The 18,518-nt window shown below is 39.9% G+C and overlaps 1 protein-coding gene across 9 annotated transcripts in view; it reads right to left on the reverse strand.

Annotated features, from left to right (window-relative positions):
* The window catches only part of LOC121087548 (phosphofructokinase, platelet), a 46,812-nt gene extending 31,234 nt beyond the window's left edge, over window positions 1-15,578 (reverse strand). For 4 of the 9 annotated variants that reach the window (XM_040592695.1, XM_040592693.1, XM_040592696.1 and 1 more), the window contains exons 1-2: window positions 15,114-15,525; window positions 6,302-6,375 (exon numbers count right to left, since the gene is read on the reverse strand). In XM_040592695.1, coding sequence (XP_040448629.1) covers window positions 6,302-6,375; window positions 15,114-15,198 — 159 coding nt within the window. In that variant the 5' untranslated portion in view covers window positions 15,199-15,525. Of the gene's footprint in view, window positions 1-6,301; window positions 6,376-15,113 lie in introns of all 9 variants that reach the window. The other 5 variants (XM_040592694.1, XM_040592690.1, XM_040592689.1 and 2 more) reach the window with 4 other exon arrangements.
* Window positions 15,579-18,518: the final 2,940 nt, after the last annotated feature.

An 18,518-nucleotide genomic window follows, 5' to 3' on the forward strand; every position in this document is an offset into this window, starting at 1 on the left:
CTTTCTCCCCCAAGGTAGGTAATAAGCAAAGAAAATAAAGTGCAACAACCAAAATCTTTTCATAAATGAGGAAGAAATCAGGTCACACAATCTTTATTCTTCTCTGAAGGCAGTTACACAATAAATAGATGAAAGGAATTTAGTAGAAAAATATAGTTTTAGTGATGCATTTAAGAAATCCTTAATAGCTTAACTCACATGGTCATCAGAAACCAATGCACGTTGTAATATGGAAAGAACTATACTTAGCTGAAAGAAGGAAAACTATCCAGTGAGCAGCTGAAGGGTTTTGTTATGCCTGGCTTTAACAACTCTCTGCATAAATACCAGCAGAAAGATAGTGACAAATACAGGTTCTTTTCCATTAGGCGATATTGTGAACACTGATTTTAAAAAAGAAAATACATCAAAGTTCTAACCTGGAAAAACCCAACCAATACAGACACCAGAATAAAACCGGAGTTAACATTCAAGTTATTGACATTTATTTAAATCCAAAAGGGGAAAAAAAAAACCAACCCACGCTAGGTTAAAGAAAACAGAAAACCACTGAACAAAATTAAACATGACAATGTTTATGCCTCCATTTTTAGATTATGTGTGCATATGGAAAATCATGCTGAGGAACAATTATTTAACCTTCCTTCTGTATGCAGTTCTTGCAAGACTGTACATCCTTAGTTTTATGGTTCTCAATAATAAATCAAGTGGAACTAGAAATAGAAGGGAGTTTAGTAGACAGCAAAACTGATATCATAAATTGGAGACATTTACTTCAGCGTGATCCAGAATATATGTAGATTTTATCCAGTAAGCCATAACTCGCAAATCAACTAAACAAACTTCAAAAGCCATATATATTATGTAAATACCATATCATACTTGGAGTCCCTCACTAGCATGATAGGATAAAAATATAAAGATAACCAGGACTCAGCAGAAGTACAAGTTACTCAAATTAAGTTTTCTAGGATTCTAGTACAGATTCCAAGGAGAAAGTGTAGAAGTTTCTGCTCAGTGGAACTTGACAAATGAATTTACATATAAGATGATCAAGTAATCCTAAAGAGCTAGATGGAAAATAAGCTGTCTCTAATTTCTGTCATTCAGTAATCCTTTCAATATTTTGTACGCTCTCCAGATAACTTCGATATATGTCCAATGTATACACATACTCTCTTGCATACTAATGTATACACATGATGGCTCAAAGCTAAGACATTGTTTACGATTTCTCCAAAACTAGAACAAGTTGGAAAAGTAATAATGCTTAATCTACATGACAACTTTAAAAGAAGAAAAAAAATAATCTTTCTCAGATAAAGAAACATTCCAGTGGATCCAACTGAGCTTGATGAAGGGTAATAAATTAATAAGTTCACTTATCACAGGTTTGCTGGTTTTATTTCTTTAAAGCAAAGAATCCAGTGTTCCTTATATCACTCAGTAATAGATTGTAAGCTTCTCCTATCTGTGCTCCTTTTGGCAATTACAATAACAGAAAGATTCATACATAGGCAACAAATTCTGAAAGAATATTGTGATGTTGCATCCTGACCCAGTTTGTAACACTGACTTGTAACACTGTAACCTGCACTACAAGGTGACAAAACACAGTTCACATATTTGCTCCAATCATCCACATTCCATTTTCACTTGAGAGGAAAAATAAAGAAAGTGCGTTCCAAAAAGTAGTATGTACAGTAAATATATAAACCATTATATACATACAGTGAGACTCATGGATGAAAATTCCCCATTCATATTTATTAACAAATCTAAAACACTGGGGAAAGCAAAGGGATGAATTACTACTTGAAATTATCTATAAGATTTGAAATACCTTATAGCTAGGCTAAGGATGAGCTATGACCAACTCCTGCACCATGCATCTTTAAAATAAAATGAACTCATCCATTCTGGTCAGGAGTCCACATCAGTTTTACTTTCCCTGAGTAGACAAGCAAGAACAGGGGCTGTATTAACAATTCCTCCCACTACAGGGTAAGGACAGGGAGCTTTTGGAACAGGCCCGATTCATTTTAACTGTCACATGAGTGTTTCCTAATGCAGTTCTGCTTGCCAAGTTCTGTATGTAAGCTAGCTCTGCGCACAATATAGCTCGAAATCCCACACTGTTCCTCCATACTATTAAGAGACACAAAAGCCATAGAACTAAAACATCTTTGTAGAAAAGCTATAGGGAGAAAAACATTGATTACTTATAACTGAAGTATTAATAATGACCCATTTATCATTTTAGATATTTAAACACTGATGCTAACTTGGGGACTGGGCAATCCATTTAAAGGTGGAATTTAACTTGAAATGTTTTATCAAATAGTTCAATACTGTTACAATTGTCTGGTTACTGAAAGTTAATGGCAGATGTGAATACAGACCTTAATAAAACGGGGGTGGGAAAATGTCAATTTACATTAAAAAAAATCATATTTAAGATTCTAAAAAAAGCAGTTTAGGTACTCAGATACTAAAACTATGGGGCAAGAATGGAAAAAAGTAAACTGTCAAAAACACAGCAAGCACTACTTGTGAAGATCAACCCCATTTTATGCTTATTTCTTCCTCTACCAAAATCTGAGTATTCGAAGATGTACAATAAGAAATCTCCGTGGGTCATATGTTCACAGGGTACATAAACACTGTAACTCCTGGAGAGTGCCAGACTGCAAACCTTGCTTCTAGTCTTAACTCTGAAAACAGAACCTTTGAAAAAGAACAAGCCATTCTGATATGTTACATGCGAGACATTTGGAGCTTTAACAATGATTTAATTACTGAGCTTTTTTTAGCTCTTGCTCGACAATGTAAAATACTAGCGTCACTGAGTGCACAAACCACCACATAAAAGACACGAAGTTTTCCTCACAGAAATCCATGACTGCCGTACCATTGCATTTCCAATGCTGGCCTCTTGAGAAAAAGACTCTTAACCAAGATGAAGAATCTAAAAGTTCCATAGCTTAGTAGTATGAGCACGCATCCACTGGGAACTATGTGCTTCAACCCTGGAAAAAGGGCAGGTTATTTGTATAAATATTTAAGACCTCAGTTTCTAAAATGAATTGCCATAAATGAGAGGCATTACTTTTTCTTCTCATTATAAATTAAAAAAAAAAAAGAAAAAAGAAAAAAAACCCACCTTAAATAATTTCTGATTAGTGAAAAAAAATTAAACTAGCCTCCTAGGGCAGCCTGGTACTTTTACGTGTACTACCATCTCCCAGATTTTACAGTGTGAGTGAAATAAGTCCACAGGTATTCAAACTTTAATTCCGACTGTGGTAGATTTGAGGAATGATGTGATGTTAGTTAATGAGGATGAATAAACACTGTTCATATACTGAAAATAAATACTAAAAGATGTTAACATGAACAAAACATGAAACTAAGGCAACTGTATAGAGTAAGCATTGTTTCCACAAATTAATAGCAGAAATCTCAAATGTGCTGATTTCAATAAGATACACATTTTTTATTTTTACAGCTATAAAATTAGGTTTATATATATATACACTATAAATTATACATTCTTGTCTGTAAATATATATAAATATGAATAATTTACTAATTATAGTTTTAGATAAAAACTACTGTATAATTTTGTCACATAAGTTGTTTTTATTTTCCCTGTTTGGGAATCAAAATATGTCTGAATATATTGCTCATGAATTCCAGTATCCATTTCTTTCTTTGGGCTTTGGTAAACCCAACTTAAAAAAGGCTAGAAAATTACTTATATCTAGTTCATTGCCAAATTTTGTTTACTTTTCTCGGTAATCTCTCATCACAAAATAAAGCAAAATGGAGCTAGAAAACAAAAGGGAAATAATGTTACTGTTTTACTTAGAATACAGGGCTAGTTTTGGCCACAATGTAGAAGACAGATGGTTTTACAGTCTTTTAACAGTGAAAAAAAAGTTCTTATGACAGAGAAAATTGCAGGAGAAAAAAAGCCTACAACAAGCAAATTAGGCTTGAAAAGGCTGAGACTTTGACTCTGTTTTTGGCTCCAAATAAGAAAACATTCTTCACCTTTCAGATGTTGACACTTCAGCCTTTTTCCTCACTTTTCAGAGCAGCTTCAGTACACATAACCCTTTACTCTGATGTATGTGTGTCTAGTTGAAATGCCTATTCAAAACATAGGCTAAAAATATACTATTGGCATTGCTTAACACACTGAAGTATGTATTTGATAAACTATAATTTAGAAGGACCGTATTAAAAGTATTAAATATAACAACTTCGAGTATATACAAAAATATATCTCTGTATGCGTCATGCAAAGGCTTATAATAGGGATCATTAGTGACAAATCTTACCCCAGGATTTTTACTTTTCACTACACTTGTCACCTGCATCTGTTTCCTATTTCAAAGTGCTGAAATTAAATAGTTGTTCCATTTCAAAGTTTGCAACAGTTTCTCTGAAGTACTTAGATGTATTGTGAAAGAAAACTGACTTCATATGTTAATTGAAACAGCCAGAGAGAAAAAGGCTTAGCATTCAGTACTTCCTGAAACACAGAACTGAATGGACCACTCTAGAAGCAAAGATCTCTTTCAGAGCTATTACCCATACTCACAGTGAAACGTGCATTTTTCTCCTAGACTGCTCTGTTACAATGAAGATAGTATGAAAATATATAATGGAAACTCAAACATTGACCTGATTCTTACAATCAATTTTCATTCAGAAATGTTTGTGACTTCACATTTGCAAGCTCCAGCAATTAACAGAGACACATAATAACATAAAATGGTGCAATTTTGCTAAGTTCAGAAAAACAGAAATATCCAAATTTCTCTGGAAACTTATCACTGAATATACTCTGTGATATAAAACAGTTTTTAAAGGGTGACAAAAGTAAACATACTGTAAGAGGAACTACAGCTATGGTAATTATTAAGTTAAACATAATTTAAAAAAAAAAATAATAATAAAATCCAAGTTATGGCCTTTAAAGACAGCCAAAGATCCCTCCTTATTTCCACAAAAGTTATCTGACCCATTTCAGCAAGCCTGCAAAACAGCTGAACACTGAAGGAATTCTAGAGTTTGGCCATGTAATTAGCACACACTAAGTATTCAGAGCTACTTGCTGTAGCACTGTAGTACAAAAGAATTTTGGAGCACAGTGCTCTGCTTATTTGCATTTCAATATACTTCACAACTCTTCAGTAAATGAACTATAGGAATAAGCTGAAAGAAAATGGATAAATAACTACCTTTTAAAGATAAATTGTATATTTTGCATGTGCAAAACTTAAAGCAAAGTTCTTTCCTACAACTGCCATGAATTATAGTACTCTGTATTTTATACTAAACATTAAAATTACATTTTGCTAGGAATATTGCCTCCAAAATTTTACCCCATATCAAATGTGTTTATTACAATTTGTAATCACTTCAAACTTCTAAGGAGTTGTACAGGAATTCCAGAGTGAACAGAATGACTTCTTACTAAATATATTTAGTGTATTGTTTAATCTGCAAATTTTATAAAAACTTAATGTCCTTCATGTGGAAGTCTAACTATAACTTAGTCTTCCTGTAAGACATACACATATAGTATTATTTTAGCATTTCCATTAAACTTGTCCCATCATTTTTTCATATCAAGTAATTGTTACAGAAGTTAATCTTCATGCACATGCAGTCTCAAGTTTCAATCATAAAATTCTGATGTCTGGACATGCTACTGATGGCACAGGTTTTTTGGTGGGATCTTTTTGTTTGTTGGCTGGAGTTTTTTCAGTTACTACCTACAAACCAGGGAAGACAGCACCAGCCTGCCAGTGCTCTGGGTCAAAACCAAGTTGTGTAATCTGTGAAATGCGGGTGATGGCACATCCTTAATATGCTAGGAAAATGGACTGAGGAAAAGTCAAAGGGTTAAGAATTAATAGTTTAACTAGGTTTGGGAAGGTATTTCTACAGTGCTATATTTGGGGCCAAACATCTAACAATACACTAATACACAGGTGACTGCTGGGTGCACAACCACCTGCAGTTCTCCAAGTGTTTTCAAGATTCTGGTGGCACATCAAGAATTGCAGGTAATAAATCTGCATTTCTAAATCAAACAGCTTTAGTGCATACCTCTTGAAAAGTACTTTCCATAGAAATAAAAAATATGTAATAAAATGTTGACACAACGCAAGGGAATGACATCTACAACATTTTCTAATTTATACTATTCACTTTTCATGATGTTTCAACAAAAACTCAAGTATAGTCAGAAGACAAACACAGAACAAATAAACCAAAAACTAACCTCATAAACAAAATACACTTTGGCTTTTACATAGATTCCCATGCGTACTACTGCGCGCACAGCAGCATTCATACCTAGGAAGAAAAAGCAAAATCACATTGTTACAGGTTATCCAGTATTTTTTGTATACTATAAATTTTCAGTCTTTAAATAAAAGGAAACATTAATTCATTCCTAAAGGCAGACAATGATCAGCATCTATTAAAACAGAAATTTGCTTAATGACAGTGCAATCAGCCCATGAACATGAAGAGTGCAGAACTATTTGCTTTGTTGCAATAATTATGTGGATACCAGCATGAGTATCAATCAGAGATTAAATTGCTGCTGATTGTAAAACATCATTGTAAAATAACAGCTACTAAATCAGAAACAGGAAGTAAATTTATTTCACAATAATGATTAGTTTTCTAAATGAAATGCAAAACACTCAGCCAGTTAAAATTCAGCTTCTTCAAAGGAGAAGTTTTATTGTAACATTTTTTTTTCCTGAGTTTTCTGAAGTAACACACGTGTTTATACAGTATTTTGTGGGGAACACTGCCAAAGCTGACATGGACAGGTGCCCACTTAAGGAAGAGAGCAGTAGCAGTAAACTAACACAAGACATGCTGCATAGACTCATTTGACAGAAGAATGCCTAAATGCCACTTTGCTTCCTGGAATTGTGATTCCAAACTGGAATTCCCTGCTCACAGACATCTGACAAATCATATTACATATATGTATAAGTAAAATCTTCCATTTAACTCCAGTGGTCAAACACTTAACCTCCTGAGCAATGGTGAAAGTTCCACTAGTCTCCCTACGTGATCAAATGAATTTGTTATAACCCATCCCCTTCAGATACTCTATTACCCTAATCATTATTCAGGAAGTTCCCAAAAGTAATAAACTAATTGCTTCCATACCACTTAAAGAGACTCAAGAGATTATGCGAAGCATGAGAACATAAGTAGTTAGGCTACATTGAAAGAAATAGTCTCAGCACATCAGATGAAAAGCAATGCCAGAAATGTGATGAACCAAAACATTGGGCCCCAATTCTCCAATTCTGTTGCACTTAGTATCACAACAGTAAAGTAGGTCACCTCCATGTTTGACATAGGTGTTAAGTGTTCACCTATGTGGAGATACAAAAAGTTGTTAACTAGAATATATAAACCCACAACACAGTAAGTCATAAAGATCTATTCCTACAAAATCTATCATTACTGGGAAAAAACCAAACCCTGGGCTATAATAGAAAGGCTTACCTGTCTAAATAAAGAATGAGTCTGAGGTTTTCTCAAAAATTTATTACTTAGGAACATAACAGAAAGTCCCTGAAGTTGCCCAATGAAAAACAAAAAAAACCTGTTTGCCAAAATCAAAAGTTGCTATGCTGTCTGTATAGATGTCACTTAGCCTTAAGATTAAAATAATGAGTAACAGTGTTTTCACATCAATTCTGTATTAGGAAATAACAGCAAGAATTCTCTCAACCAGAGTCAGCCTTGTGGCAGACCTGGAAAAAGTTCTCAAATGCCAAGACAGCTAAAAGCACAGCTTTAGACGATGAACTGGATGATGCCAAAGAAAAGCAGAGAATCTGATGTGACAGGCTGTACTGAAAAGAAAGCTAGCATGCAGAGTTGCAGATTAAAACAGATCTACTACACAGAGCAAAGTTATCTCCTCAGTGAAGCAGTTTCACAACAAAATGAACACTCTCACACCCACACGATGTCCCCTAGAAAGCAGGGACAAAGACCTCTATTTAAGTTTTTAAAACTGACAGTTCTTCACAGCACTGCCATTTTCCTCAAACAGGGAAGCACAAGCTACTCCTTTCATCAAAGTCCACAGCTTGTTTCTATTAACGCACAACATTTGTGGGAGGGTTTTTTTGTTGTCGGAGTTTTTTGGTAGTTTGCGGGTTTTTTCCTTTTTTTTGGGGGGTGGGTGGGTGGGGTGGGGTGTTGTAGCTTTTTGTTTGTGTAGAGGTTTTTTTAGAGGTAAGAAAAATTTTTTATGTTCTCCATTTGGCTGCAGGGTTCTAGAATAACGGCTAAAAGGTTTGTTTTCTGAATGGAAAAAGTTCATCCTCACGGTATGAGGACTACTCAGGACTCTTAAAAGGACAACTGCCCTTTTAAGAACCCTCTGTTCTTGAGGTTCAGCTTTGTCACCTCTCCCATTTGGCACCTGAGAAGAAACACTAAGACTGTTTCAGATATCTATGTCCAGTTATAGACTCTGGTGTCTCATTCAGCAGTAGTCTCTGTATTGCAAGTATCCAATTAGAATAAAGAAAAAGCATCTGTGGTCCAAACAGGCTAAAGCAGAATACTTTTGTTGGGTGGGGGGGTGGGGTGGGAAATAATTAACAAAATAGGAAGACATTAAACAAACATTCATGTGTCTACCGAAGTTACATACTTCTCTTATCTGTTTCTTGCTCACATTTCTGCTTTATTGGTCATGTATCCTCCCTTTTACCTTTAGCATGCGCCTCTCAAGTGCATTTGAAAAGGTAGTTGCTCTGTTCTCACCACAAATTCTCTAGATCCTCCATACCTTTGTTATGTATAAATTAGCCTACAAATATTGACTCAGCCTAGTGTTCATATTTCTTCTAAAAACAGAGTAAAACATAAGCATTTAATTCTCAAAATGACAATTCCATTCTTTCCACGTGAATATATTTGTAATATAGCCACACACTTTCTTCATGAATATTTTCCAGTTTCCATGAAAAACTGGTAGAATTCATAATTTCCCTGCTGCAAAAAAGGGCAAAAGCCCAGGAAAAAAACCCATAAATTACAGACAGAAACATCTTCTCAGTACCACCACCACCGTAACTTTACAAGTTTATGCAATATGTATCTTAATATTAGTTGACAACGTGTATCTTATCTCCTTACAGAAAAAAAAGGTCTTGCGTGTCTACTGGCAAGCTCCTAAAGAAGTGGATTACATTTCAGAAAGGAAGGGGACTGAAGGACGTTATAATTTGATAACTACTAAATACATTAAGTCATTGAAGCTTTGGACTTCTACATGTTGGCTATCTAAATCAGAATACAGTGCTTGCAGTGATTCAAGTAGGTAAATACAGAGAATTTCATTAAGTCTCCACAGAACTTGTCTAACAAAATGTCGCAGTATTTCATTATTTGTGGAGTCTTACAACAGTATTTGTGAATTACCATAGTAACTATGAAATGTAATCATATGCTTATTACTGAAAAAAAAGAGATTTACCGGGTTAACCATGGACTTAGTCCCAAATAATAACCATAGCCTGATAAACATATAGGATTACAATAGCTGCTTCAAAAGAAAGTCACAAGTAAAACCAGTATTTTTATATAACATAAGAATTAGTTAAAACCTTTCTGAATTACCACTTGCATTAAAGCCTTCAACAGAGGAAATGATTTATTTTGTTCTTTTGGACTCAGCAAATATTAAGTAAACTGTAACTACTTGCACAGTTTTCCATAATGTCTGAATTAATTTAAGAGTTGATAATTTACTGTCTTTCTTGATATTATCTATTCAATTGTCTTTGAAAGCAATAGCTTTCATAGCGGGGTTATAAACAGTACCACAGAAATCTCTGAATTATTTTAAAAGCACTCCCTTCCCCCAGAAGGGTATTCCTTTCCTGTGACTACATCTTGTTCCACATCCAATAGGCGCCACTACACTATTTTCTGTTTAAGCCAAGTTTTCCTCACTTTAATCAGCTACACAGGCCTTTAAATAAATAATGGTAATACTAACCATATAAAAGAAAAATCAGAACTATGTATCTTGGACAAGCATCAAGAAACACTTAAGTACCACCAATTTTAAAGATAAACGTTGGTTTTAATGCATACTTAATGACTTAACACATATGTTTAAGTGCTACCCTGAATAAAGATCCACACTTAAAAGGCTATATGGCAGAACACACAAACTAAAGAAAATATACAAATATTACCAAAACAGAAAGACTTTATGCAAGCATGTAAATGGATGTATCAGTAATTATGTAAAAAGCCTATAATCATCAAAGGGAAAGAGTCAAATACAAGAACTGAAGAAATCATTAAGAAAACAATTTGGGTTTGTTCCATTTACTTTTAATTACATAACAGATTTTGTTGCATATTATCACAGTAATAATTCTAGATACCTGACAAAAACACTGTACAATTTTTCCTAGTAACACCATATTAGATCAGAGCATTCTAGTGCACAAAAAAATACAATAGCAAAACAACTAGATGACATACAAGTCTCCTTCAAAATTAAAAAAAAATATAATAAAATCTTAAGAGACTAGTTTCAAACATAGAATCCACTAGTTACGGAAGCAGTTCCTGCAAGACAGTAAGTGTACTGAAATAGTTAAACACATCTGTTAAGTATATTCCTTAGTTTACATTAAATTGTATTTATAGTATCATATACATGGACACATATATACATATTCTATACACATATTTATACACGCACAATTATTTGCTGGAAAAGGTGCGTTTTTAGGGGTAGGACTCAAAAATCCCTTGTGACTATCTTCCCATTACTTAAATGTTAACAAACTGTAATTTTGATGACATAAAAAGAGTATGTGCTGTTGGGGGGGGGGGGGTGTTCACTTTTTTTTGTTTGTATGTTTTTATATTTTATTTGTTCAGTGGCAAAATTTCTTTTTCCATGATACGCTACCAGGACAAGATCAATATATCTGCACTTGTCTTGTGATGTCCCTCTGAAGCCTGTAACACCTCAAAAGTAGATATAGGTAGATCTTTGCCTCCAGTCATGCTTGTGGCATTCCAAAACTCTGGAATCCAAGAGGCCACAGAGTTCTTTTCAGCTGTTTTAAGCTCAGTAGGTGCTGAAGGAGTGGAGCGTTTTTTTTAGTTGAGTGGTGAGATTTCTTCTTCCAGTTTAAGTTACCAGGACAAGAGCAGTACATCTACACTGCTATACTAAATATACCTTGAAATGTTGGGAAGCCTGTAGTGCTTCAGACAGAGATATGTAGTAGATCTTTACTTCAGCAGTCACAGTCTACGATATTCCAGACCATTACCATGCAATCCGTAAGTCCCTTACTTAATGCTGTCTTCCACAACACTAAATCTTTCAAGTTTATCTCAGCTAACATGGTCACATTCAAAGGCAATAATCTTGAGCCAGTGAACCGGAACCCGACAGCAGCTCGAAGTAGCCACTAACACATCATTCCCCAGTAGCACACAATTGTCTTCTGTCAGAAGCTTTCAGATGACACTGTTCCTGCTGCTAAGCCATACCTATCACGGTCCCACACAATCAGCAGTCTGATTGGAGGTTGTAGGAACTAAGAGACCTACAGCAGTCAAAATTGTCTGTGGCAGCCACTGGAAATCCACATAAAATACAACCAGTGTACTTCATGACCTGAAGGAGACCATGGCCAGACAATCCCACAAAGTGAAGACAGAAGTGTGACTTAAAACCCATTTATTATCCCACCTTTTTGAGCTGCAACCACTACAATTTAGAAATAGTCCAGAAACTGACCTAATACATAAATCTTGGGAATCAATTGCCAAAACAAAACTTCCTTTGCCCCTCAACTCACTTGTTATTATGGTGGAAAGTACTTGTTTTAATTCACAATTTAACAGCTGGCTACCTGAAATTATTAAATGCCAAGTTTACAGTGTACAAAAATATTTTTCCCTGTGAAATAAATCCCTGATAAATTCTTTAACACCACCAAAGAATATACCTATGTTTAAAACATGGTGAGCAAATCGTAATAGTTCCAGTATGACATATATACATTCTAATATTCTACAGGTAGTAAAAAGGAAAACCAAAAAACCTTGCAAAGAAATACCACAAATGTAGGGAAGTAATTTAAAACTTAACATGTCTTACAAATAGAAAGGCTTGTGTAATTTACATAATGCTACTTATAGATTATTAAGGTGTACAATAACAGTAAAGGCAGTAACTTCTATTTTAAGATAATTTGAAGTATATTTTATTCTAGGCTAAGATTTACAGCCCAGTCTAAATCAAGGCACCTATTGATATGAAGATGATGTGTTTACTACAACATTAACGGGTGCTCCTTCCACTCAACTCTCTGTGTTTCGTTTGCATTACAGATATTCTGAAAAGTTTTAGTGTCTAACAAATTAAAACAAACACACAAACAAACCCCAAAACAGGAGAGTGGAACTTTTTTTATACTAGTACTTTTTTTGTCTACTTCAGAGTTAGTTTTTCCTCACCTACGGATTACTTGAACATACATTTTCAAATAGCTCTGCAGCAATAGCTGCATATTTCCCTCTACTTATACTTCACCTCTCTCACACATTTGCCCTACAGAGGGCAAACGACCTTGACAGAGCATGACTCATTCTGGCCCTTGTCTAACTCCTAACTTAGCATGCCAACAGGTTTGAGGTTGCATATTTTACACAGCTATACTGTGACCAATATAGTAAGGGTTATGAACCTCAACTGTGTTGTGGGATTGAGTTGAAACAATCAAGTTCTAAAGCCTTTTGGTTTGGGGTTTATTTTTTTCCCCTTATTCTTCTAAGTTAGGGCAATAAAGCTGCCTACAGAACAACTTGGAAGTCATTCAATTCACTTTGGTCTTTGTGACAACCTCACCCCTCAGACAGCAACTTTCACAGGCTGTTACTGTTTATCCGTCCAGGAAAATATGCTTCAGTGGCAACCTGCCAGATAATAAAGCCTAGATGTTACCCATGGATTCTGCAGGTCCTTTAAATGCTTTAATTCACATAGTGGCAAGTGCAGATTAATACTTTACAAAAAGAGATACATCTGCTGCTGCATTATATAATCTCCAGCCACGCGGAAGCAAGTAGCAGGGCTCAGCCTCTTGCTGAACTCGCTCCTGCTGCTTGAGGCAATGCCCTGTCACACTTTAAAGCTAAAATGGCGATTTGGCGACCAGACCACTAAGACAGAGATGCCTTCACTCGCCGTCCTTCCTAGAATCATTTAGCAGTGGAATTGACGGCACTGAGTGCAAACTGTTGATGAAACTTAAACAAGTGCAACCCCACTAAGGGGCAACAGAAAAGCCATTAAGGGCATCGATTTGCGTTTTCTCCGAAATGGCAAACATTTCCCTCTCCGATTGGTACCAAATCCCTTCCTTCCACGCCTGATTAGAGTTTCAGATAATCCCAGGTAAACCCGGGGGCTCCCCGTTATTCCTGCGGGCAGAGGGAGGGAAGATGCTTCTCCCAGCCCAGATGACGCAAAGAGGCGGAATCTGCAGCGACTCGCAGCGGATCACGTACACACCGGCGGCGGGGAGGGAGCGCGGAGACGCTGGTCCATGTAGGCTACCACCTCATGGACGCGCCGGGAAGGCGAGGGGAGGAGCGGCGCTGCCGGCGCCCGCTCCCGCCCCGGGGAAGCGGACAGCACGGTGCGGGTGCGGGCTCGTCCCTCCGCGCCCCCGCGTAACAAGGTAGGGAACGTGGTCATTAAACTGCCCAGCCCGCGCAAAAAGGAGAGGCTTCCCCGTACCACCCCCACCCCACCCCCATCCTCTTCACAAATGCGAGTAAGTGCCGTTTCTTTAAGTGAAAGTACTTTCTAGACACTGCCGGCAAAAAAAAAATAAATAAAATTAAATTAAAAATTAAAAATTCGCAATTTAAGGGGAAGGAGCTAAAAGCAATCACCACTAAACAACCCTCCTGGCAAAAGTTCTCTCAAATAGCACAGAGCGTTGCACATCTTAATTAACTGAAATTTCAAACTCTTAATATATATAATCTATACGGTAGGAAATGGGAAGCGAAAGCGTAGGAAAACATGAGTTGATGACTAAGTACATTGCGATCAAGCCTCTCTTCTTTCCCTTCCCTCTTAATGTCTGTAAGTCTTTTGTTCACCCTGTCCTGTAGCTACGACTCCCTCTACACTTCAGAGACTTAAGGAGGTGAAACACGTTTCCAGCACACTCCTACGGGGCTCTAGAGAGTAAACTACCAGCTGAGCGTTCGAAATCATGGCTAGGAACACGAAAGTGCTCCCGGTGCCAAAATGAAGTGAAAAGCAGATGAGGCGAGGGCTGGCAGAGCCCCAGCAGCGCAGCCAGCCTCCCACCCGCCGTGCGAGGCAGCACGACCTCCTCCCCCGCTCACATCAGCCATCCGCGCTCCCTCCTGGCTCTCCTCTCCCCACCATCTCCCGAGGGGTGAGGACATGGTGGTGGTGAAAGTTACTGGAGCGTTTCTACCCTCTTCCCGGCCCAGGCAGGCTCAGAGGAAACGTGATGAGAAAGGGAAGGAGGAAGCATGAAGATACGCTTGCAGCTCAGGCGCCCAGGCCGCGTAAAAATTATTTATTTTCCAAATCATCTCAGTGAGCGAGACAGCTCGAAGGCCAGCGCGCAAAGAGGAACCCCAGAACCCCCACAATCTCGTGTGCCCCGCTCCCAGACCCCGCGCTCTCCCCACCGCCGCCCATGTGCCCCTGCCGGCGCGGCTTCCCGCCACCGCCCCACGGGCGGCCCATGCTCCCACCCTGCCCGCGGGGCTGCGGCACCCACCGGCTCCTGCCCAGCCTCCCGCATGGGCGCCCGGCCTGCCTGGGAGGCCCTCGGCGCTCCTGCCTCCCTCATACCGTCCCCCGGAGGCTGCTCACCCTCCCTCTCCGCTGCCCCCATTCCCCACCGCGCCCGCAGTTCCCCGCCCCACATTCTGCCTCTCCTTCCCGCTCGGCTCCTTCCCCTCGTCCTCCCCCCGCTCCCGGTGTGAACGGCGTGAGCAGCTACCTTGGGCATCGCCGCCGCTGGTCAGCACCCCGATGGCCTTCCCGGTGCCCGAGAGGTTCTCGAAGAACTTCGGCTGGTGATCCATGGCGCTACGGGGGCGGCACCGGCGAACGAGACGGAACGAGGTCGCTGAGGGGAGCCCCTAGCCGCGGGGGTCTGCCCTGCTATCCTGGGCGCACACTCCGCTGGATGAAGTATGTGGCTCTGCGAAAAAAAAGAACCCGAGAAAAAAACGGTGTAGGTGTGTATCTACAGACAGGTAGATTGCTATAGAAAAAAATTAGGGGAGGGGGCGGCTGTGTGAAAAAGTCCGGGAGGAAAACAAAAAAGTGAGGGGAGAGCGGAGAGATGCAGCTCTCACATCGCAGCCACCCGCCTCTTCCCCCGCCGTGCCCGCGGCCGCTTCCTCTCCCCGCGCCCGCTGACAGCCCTGCGCGGAGCGGCCCGGCCCCGCCCTCCTACGCCCCTTCAGGCGGACGGGCGGCCCGGGGAGCCAATGAAAGAGCGAGTTGCCGCGGGAGCGGCGGGCGGTGTGGTTGCGCTGGGGGTGAGCTGGCAGGTGGGGGCCGGCGGGAGCAGGCGGGCGGCGGGGGCGGGGCCCCAGGTGGGGGTGGGGGGCCCCGCCGCGCCCTTCCCCCGGCGGCGCCTGAGGTGGGGGCGATGCGGGAAAGATGGCTGGCGGCTCGGCGGCGCGGCCGCGGAGGGGGCGGGCTTGACTAACTCATCGTCTCCACCGTAGAGAGGGAGTAACGCCGCGTGTGGAGCCGCGGGAGCGAGTTCCCCGGGCGGCCCTTTCTGCGGGAGCTCTGCGGCGGGCAGAGCCGCGCTGGCGCTGCCCCTGGGCTCCCCCGCAGTGGGGCTGGGCTCTCCGGGCTGAGCCCAGTGGGCCGCGCCGTGTAGCCCGGCGGCAGGCCTGGCGGGCGGGGGCTGGAGTGGAAATGTGCCGCCGGCGTGTGGGCTGCGCGCTGCCGGGCGGTCTGGCCGGCCCCTTGGCGCTGCCCTGCAGCCCGGCCGGCCCGCAGCAGCGCTCCCGCCGTGCCTGCGGGGTGAGGCAGGAGCCCCTTGTGCCGGCTTCGTGTGGCGGGGTCGGGTCCGCGGCCGCGTTGTCAGGCAGGGAAACCCAAAGGCCTGGAGCTCCCTTCGTTCTCCTTTTGCCTCTCATACCTTCTCGGGTACGCCTTGCTGCTGTGGCATCTCTAAGCCATGGCAGCCGTTCAGGTGCCAGCAAGGAAGGTAAGTTCCTTCCTGTAAGTGTTTACAGCTTAGAGACAAGGGTCGAGTCTAAGGGAGCAACAAAGATAAAGCAGTTGGGAGAAATTGCCCTAGGTAGGAATCCCAGTCTTTGCCTTTTTTGTTCTCCAAAAATATGATTTTGCTTGGGGAGTGCTTAGTATTGGCACAGAAGCACTCACTTGAACTCACTGTATTGTAACACAACACTGGAATACAACAGAATAATTGTTGATCACAGCAATGAGTGTAGTCACAGAAACAACTTCAACCCCCGATTTTGTTAGTTTAAGCAAATAAAGCTCTATTATCCCATATACAGTTCTTCACGGTACTTAGCATAAGTATTTGCAGGGTCGAGGGCTAAGTTACTTGCCCAAAATTACAAAGCAAGTCAGGGAGTCAGGAACAGCAGCAAAATGCTGACTCAAGTTTTACATTTTAATTGCTGTAGTAATTATTGCTTTTATTCAACATCTTCATCTCATCTTAGACTTGCCTCACACTGTACAAAGACATGCTCATCGTGTCAACTTGTACAGAGACACACGCAGAAGTACAGTCATTTGAATAGTTCAGTCAAAATTACTCATAGATAAATGTTTGAAGAAGCCATACCTGCAAATAGATACCTATACCAAGTAAGCGGGCAGCTGATGTTTGCAAATTTACTCAGAGGCTAAAATGAGCGTGTGAATTGAAAACTGAAAAGACACATTGCCGAATAGTTTACATACCATCAACTATAGTGATTTTACAGGAAATGTAATGGTGTTCTTTCTTGAATGTGAAGAGAGCTCAGAGTCACAGATTATAAAGGTGAGCTTTTGTTACAGAAATATGTAAACCCCCATAAAGTCATGCTCTCTTCAAAGGGGTCTGGTGTGAATTAGAATCACATTAGTTTTCTGGAGAGTAGCTCTGCAAAAGCTAAATTAAGCTATTTCAGTGATGCGGGGCTTGATCCAAAGCCTGTAAAATCAGTAGGAAGGTCTTTGGCTAATATAAACTATTATGACTATTTTAAGATCATGGACCAATGAAAGTTTGTCATCAGAGTGACACTTTGAGGAAGCATTCATTGGTTCTGCTTGGTTTGGTACAGTTACTTAGACATTCTTTAAAATTGGCTTATTGTGTTTTGTTCACTGTAACTTAAGTATTCACACTTTGGAAGTAGTCTTGCCCCTCTTGTTTCCAAATACAGCCTTGATGCTAAGGAGCTATTATTTTCTGAAAGTATTTTTTTTTTTCTCTAGTTGCCTTATGGTACGTAATGAACTTATAAGTGACATATTTTTTTCACCCTTGTGTAACCAGGAAGCTCCCTATGATTTCACTGTTTTCATCATTTAATACAGTTACTCATTGTTCTTCAGCAGAGCTCTCAGGAAAGAATTGTATTTTGTCGGTGTCAAGTTATTAAAGTAGAGGTGGGAGGAGAGGAAAGGATGTGGAACTGTTTGTTCCTGAAGCTGTCTTGATATACTTAAATATCTTAACAGCAGTACAATTGCCTGTAATCTTAAAAGGAGTGACTTCTTGGCTTGTGTTGAAGATTGTTGGGGGAAACAGTCTTGTTTAACCTTGTGGGATATAGTTGCAATGCACCTAGGTGCAGGTGCATAAATCATACTGACACTAAGAGAATAGGCTCTTTTGAGATATGCAAACTGATAATAAAGAAACTGCATATCTGAATGAAACCTCAGCAGGTTATTTGCATGCTACATTAGGCACTCTAATTGTCCTCTTACTGTAATACTAAATAGAGTCAGTTTACATGGGATAGGGAGAGGACAGGTGGGTTTTGACTATTCCCTGATAGTGACCATTGCAGATGCTCTGCTGCATCCTCTTCCCATTGCCTGTTTGTTGCCAGTGCCATCTAGATCAAGCCTATATGTCCATCTTGAAATCTTTTTACTACCTAAGAAATCCTGATTGACCCTTTCAAAATACTTTGGATTGCTACCCATCTCATCTTACTGTGGCAGTATCTTTACACATGCTACCTTTGAACTATAAAACGGTTCATATCATGCATGTAATATCACAGGAGCATCCAGTTCTTCATTTGGCAAAACATCTTCCATTGAAATTAAGTTAAACTAGGAGAAACAAGTCATGTCGAAAGAGAACGAGATGATTGCATGAGTAACAGAGCTGAATGAA

Source organism: Falco naumanni, chromosome 4 (assembly GCF_017639655.2).
Source record: "Falco naumanni isolate bFalNau1 chromosome 4, bFalNau1.pat, whole genome shotgun sequence".
NCBI classification, from domain to species: Eukaryota; Metazoa; Chordata; class Aves; order Falconiformes; family Falconidae; genus Falco; species Falco naumanni.